The 6,135-nt window shown below is 40.4% G+C and overlaps 1 protein-coding gene across 1 annotated transcript in view; it reads left to right on the top strand.

Annotated features, from left to right (window-relative positions):
* Window positions 1-359: 359 nt before the first annotated feature.
* Window positions 360-6,135, top strand: part of NRXN1 (neurexin 1) — a 933,637-nt gene continuing 927,861 nt past the window's right edge. The window contains 1 exon segment of the mRNA XM_033145071.1: window positions 360-1,301. Within this exon segment, the coding sequence (XP_033000962.1) occupies window positions 563-1,301 (739 nt within the window). The 5' untranslated portion in view covers window positions 360-562.

Here is a 6,135-nt window from a genome sequence, read left to right as displayed (position 1 = left end):
TGCTGGGATATTGATCGAGTCTCAGTGGGCCTGTGGATCTTTGGAGAAGGTTTGCTGGGTGGCTTGTTGGCCTTCTCCTGTCTGAATATCACCCCATCTCCTTTCCAACCTGGTGACATGGGTGTTTGACGGTAAAATTTTCTGCTGACTCATCCATCCTTAGACATCTCCTTCGAAAGCCAAGCAGATGACTGAATAGCATCTATCAGTGCCTTTTATTTCTAAAGTCTTTTTTTTTTTACAGCCCAGTCAAAGTTGCACATTTGCCTGTGCTTGAAAATATTTTCTTTCATTCATTTTGCTTTTGGCTTTTTCTTTTTCTTCTTTCTTTCTTTCTTTCTTTTATCGAAGGGAGAAGGGATTTACATATTGGGTGTGCCGTACCTGAGCCTCTCCTACTGGGAGGGGCAACTCCACTATTCCTCCCCAGTACATTAGGAAAGCAGGAGTTAACTTATCTAGTGTGAGGGGTTACTGGAAAGATTTTACCCTGTCTGCTTCAACCCCCCCACCACCACTCCCCCCTCCTCTCCCCCCTCTCCCCCACCCCACCCCACGAAGAATGGGGCCTGTGCTCCTCAGGCGTGGAGGTTGCCTCCTGCTATGGATGGCCCTTCTCCTGGGATGCTGGGCCGAGCTTGGCAGCAGCCTAGAATTCCCAGGAGCAGAGGGCCAGTGGACTCGTTTCCCTAAATGGAATGCCTGCTGCGAGAGCGAGATGAGCTTCAACATGAAGACCCGCAGTTCCAGTGGCCTGGTCCTTTACTTTGATGACGAGGGCTTCTGTGACTTCTTGGAGTTAATCCTGACGCAAGGCGGGAGGCTCCAGCTCAGCTTCTCCATCTTCTGCGCCGAACCCGCCATCTTGCTCTCCGACATGGCTGTTAACGACAACCTGTGGCACACAGTGGTTGTCCGCCGCAATTTTAAGAACACGACGCTACTAATCGACCAGACTGAGGCTAAGTGGGTGGAAGTGAAATCCAAGCGACGGGACATGACTGTCTTCAGCGGCCTCTTTCTCGGAGGGTTGCCTCCTGAGCTGCGTTCAGCTACTCTAAAAGTAACACTCTCCTCGGTGAAGGACCGGGAACCCTTCAAGGGGTGGATAACAGATGTAAGGGTCAACTACACACAGTCTTCGCCTGTGGAGAGTCAAGAAGTGCGGCTGGATGACGAACAGAGCCACCTGTGCGCCAGGGATGACGTTTGCCTCAATGGAGGGGTCTGCTCTGTGCTCAATGACCAGGCTGTGTGTGATTGCTCCCAAACTGGCTTCCGCGGGAAGGACTGCAGCGAAGGTAAGAAAACGTTTTCACCTTTGCCCTGCCAGCCTCTCCCTCAATGACAGGGAACGTCAGGAGATGGAGTCTGCATGGCTTTTCCTCTGTATGAGTGAATCTCGCAGCTGTGCTTCCCCCCTCATCCATCTCATACCTTGGATCTTCGGTTAAATATTCCAGCCCTTCTTCCTCCATCCCTTTGAACAATTAATGTCGCCATATTTATTTATTTATTTTGTAACATTTAAGACAGAGTTGAAGGTGAGGTGGTGGGTGGTGTTGGGAAAGTAGCCATTTTGGGAACAGGAAGGTTGTGGGCAGTGAGCAATGTGGTGAACAGAACTTGGTAGCATGGAAGGGAATGTGGAGAATTAGATATAGAAAAGGAAAGATGGAGAATGGGTAACTTGAAGTTATCCTTGATGGGGGTTTCCTCCCATTAGGAAATGGGCTTTCAAATTCATCCACAACCCCAGTCAGCTGAAGTACTTGATTTTAAACCTGTTTAGTCCCAATGAGATTAAATAACTTCAGAAGCAAGTATTTGGTTTTAGCAGATTTGTGGATTTGGCTGCTCCTAGTTTGATTATTGTATGAAAAGCGTGGGAGGAGAGGTGATGGGATTTATTCCTTGTATGAGGATAATGGAGAAATTGTGTTTGTTCTTCCTCTTTGGAGGTAGGTTTATTAATATCATCAGATTGCTTGGAGCCATATCAATGATTTATTTGTGCAGCTCCTTAATGGACGAGTATGAATTGCAGTGGATTTATAATTTCATACCAGAAGAAATGTCATTTTGCAATAAGGGACTTAGCCAATTCATATGTCTGTCATATGAAGGCTATATGCAACTGTAGAATTATTTTGGCTGGAATATTTCCAGAGGTCAGTATTCAGAACTAGAACTCAGAAGACAGTGAAAGCAAGAGGGACTTGCTTGTATTCCTCCCCCTTTTTCTTTTTCTTTTTAAAACAAACAAACGAAAACAAACCTGCAAACATGTTAATATCTGAATCCTCATTGTCAGCACCCATCCCTTTTGGTAACATGGATTTAATTAATTTTAATTGTGGTTTCCTCTGGTCCTTATTTATTTTTAAAATAAATAATATTTGCATTTCCAATTTTTTGCAGATGTTTTTTTCTGAAATGGATAGGAAATATTTTTGTTGCATTTGCTGGACATGAAGTGACAGTCAAAGCTGTTATAAATGATAGCATAAGGGGATATAGAATACATGTTTCTGTACACATATAAAAATTAAAGGAAACAATCTTCCTGTGGAACGGAGAAGTAGAAATGATTCCAAACTGACAAAAGCCAGATGAAGGTGTTCGTTGAGTGGCTGTATGTCTATAATGACTGAGTAATTTGCCTTTATCACTTTTAATCAAATTTCACCGGCTGTAGAAAAGAGACGTAATTTGTGGGTGTGCTTTTTATTATGTAAACTTCCTTCCTTTGCTGTCCAGTACTCAGGTTTTCAGTCATTTCACATCCTATTAATTTGTCAGCTCTTTATCTTTCATCTTCTCTATTATTAGCGCCAAACATTCAAGCCTTTTTTATTACATATATTCACAAATGCTGTTGAAACTGTAATAGATCAAATAATATATATGCTATAAGATCATTGGCTCTTGAGGAAATGCCTTTGTTGTATTGGTGTTATTTGCAAATACTTGGTTTTAATGCAGTATGTGGTCTTAAAGGAGTGCTTAGATGAGTTTAGATGTCCCTGTCTCAGTACACTGACCTAATTCACAATGGTAATTGATTGATAGATTGAGGTTGCAATCCTATGGCAATGACCTGGGAGCAAGTCCCATTAAAACAATTGGGAATTGTTTTTGAGAAGAGGGCTGCCTTTGAAGCCAGTTAATAGCAGAAATTGCAAATGTTGAAATTGTCTGAAACACTATCCATGTTATGAAAACAAGCCAGCAAGTAAGTTTTTAAGAAGCATTGTTGCAGAAGCACATTAAGAACCAAAAGAAAGGGATGGAAGAATGTCACAACTCCACTTTAGAAAGATGAAACAATTGCACCTCCATTAAAATTAAGCTCTGATGTTGATGCTAGATGCATGTAAATATTTTTTTTTTAAGTACAATTAACACTTTTAAGAGGAGGAAGAATGGGTGTTTTTGATCTAGCCAGCTTTTAAGATTTACAGACTTATTCTGTCTACATTTATTCACATCGGTGGGATTTACTCCCAGGTAAGTTTGTGGTGCAGCTTCAGAAGCACAAGTCTTTAATTACGGCAGTGGCAAGGACTCTATATCCCAGTTATAACATCACAGTGTATGCTGATTGCAGGGGGAAATACATTGCTTGCGATGTGATAAAAAGAAATCCAGACAAAAGACAAGATTCCCAGCCAGTCACAGAGAGCTGTTACTCCCTGAGCCCTTGCATCCTATTTGTTAATGAAAACCATATCAAATAAGGTTGATTGCATAACAGCAACGGGTAGCTCTTTGTATTGATTAATCAAAGGTTTGAATTACTCTGTGATTAGGTTACATTCTTGTGACTAATTAGGGGAAGCAAAAATAAAACAGGAAGGGGACATGTGCAACCTGTTCCCTTCATTAGGCTTAAGACTCACAGCAGCTCTTGCCTATAGCGGTTGTTTCTTCCCTTGCCCTTAGTTGCTCTGAGTCTTTGCAGACTTGAAAACTGTCGGTTGGGGGGTTTATTCAGTGGTCGAGAAAAAACACACCAACTGAATATGGTGTTCCGTTTGCATAGTGGTGCGTTTTGGATTATTGTATAAAGGAGGAGTCCTTCATCACCACCATTATTTATAGAAGTGCCTAAAATACACAGGGCACTGTTGTACGTGCATAAAAGTTAATCAGAAGACTTTCTGGTCATTAAACATCATGGGGTTTTATTATATGCCTGTGTTTTCTTGCATAGTCTTGCTTTATAAAGTGGAATAGCATAATGGGAAGAGGATTTGTTAATGAGTTTTCTTTTCACGCCTTAGGTGCTGCTCATTACTGTGCAGATAACTGAGCAGGTTTTTTTTTTTTTTTTTTAAGCAAACATAGCCTGCTATAAATACTGAGTTTACTGTAGCAATATGGGGGGGCTGCTACCTTCACGGAGCCAACTATTTATATCGGACTCCATAGCTGTTCTTTAATATATTATTGGTATTCCTATTAGTGATAATATACTTTTAATGGCACTTCCTGAATGTTCACCTGCATTGTCTCGTACAAAAAAGCATTGCAAGGTAGGTCAGTGTTATTTATGTACTGAGACCAGATCAATTTATTTGTTTTAAAGCATGAGTTATAACAGGGCAGGAGAATGACAGCTCGGTCCTCTTCTTCATGTTTACTCAGAAGGATGCCTCGCTGAGATTAATGGAGCTTATTCACAAATCAGCATACATAGAATTGCAGCCTGAATGTACACAATGAACGGAACAGAAAAGCTGGATAACATTAAAAAAAGTTGTCACACAATATAGAATTTTAGATTATATTCCCTATAAAAAAGCAAACCTGCATTCAGTTTGCAAAATCAGTTTTTCTTCCTTGCCACCTCTGCAAATGTACTCACTTTATATGTAATGTACTTGTATTAGCTGTTTGACAGAAAACATGATTTGGCAAAGTCATCCTGATATCTTGTCCCATGAAACAAGGTCAGATTAAACAAAAATAACAGGAATAGAATGGGAGATGTAATGGACAATGGGCTTAGGAAGCATACATGCCATACATTTAAATCACGTGACTTCCCCCATAGAATCCTGGGAGCTGTAGTTTACCTCTCAGAGAAGTACAGATCCCAGCATCCCTAACAGACTATAGTTTCTAGGATTCTTTGTAGGAAGTCAGTTGCTTTAACTGTATGGTGTGCACACAGTCCTACGTCTATCTGTGCACCACAAATGCAATGCCTCTACTGTATACATAATGAGATTTTAGATTATCTGCCTTGGGGGACTGTACTGGGAACGGGTTAGAACAAAAGTGCTGTGTGTGTGTGTGTGTGTGTGTGTGTGTGTGTATCCATGATTACAGCCCCTCAGATCACAGGAATGACTTTCCGATCCCATGTCATGAGCTGGGGGGGGGGTGTGCAATCAAGGGGGAAATAAAAACTTCTGAAGAATCGGCATATCATGCTGCCTAACCACATCGGTTATTCTAGTTTTAATTAATAGTTTAGCAGCTTTTTGCATTGACTGCGCTCAGGAATAACAAAGGGAACACATCCTCTTCTAGCAGATTTGAACGTTTCATAATAATAATATATTTTAAATTTATATCCCACTCATCTTGCTGGGTTTCCCCAGCCACTCTTGGGTGGCTTACAACATGTATAAAAACACAACAAAGCATCAAAAAGTAAACACAAAAACAAAATATCCTATACAAGCAACAGACAAACAAACCAATAAATCAATAGAAACCAATAATAACAATAACAATAATAAACAGTTTAATGTTATACCCAAATTAAAATAACCTCCAACCCCAACTAAACATTTAACCAACATCCACCTGACAAAAACAAAACAGAGGAACCGAAACCAGAACTTTTTAAAACATTTTAGCTAGTTGCCCCAACCCAAGAGTTGTTCCAGCAATATCCCTCCTGCCTCCCAGGAGTTTCTTTTATGAAGGATACAAAGTGGCTTCAAAGGTAAGTTCAAATATGCTTCCATGAATACAAGGGAATAATACAAAAATGAAATTAAAACAACAGCAACAATGCAATTTTCTTTTTAAAAAGTACTGTTTGTTTTGGGTCTATGGACCACAATAAAGTTTTCTGTGTGTGTGTAAATAAATGAATAAAAAAACACACAGTGCCAT

Source organism: Lacerta agilis, chromosome 3 (assembly GCF_009819535.1).
Source record: "Lacerta agilis isolate rLacAgi1 chromosome 3, rLacAgi1.pri, whole genome shotgun sequence".
Classification (NCBI taxonomy): domain Eukaryota; kingdom Metazoa; phylum Chordata; class Lepidosauria; order Squamata; family Lacertidae; genus Lacerta; species Lacerta agilis.
Note: the sequence above shows the minus strand (reverse complement) of the source record. Positions and strands in the feature narration are given on the sequence as shown.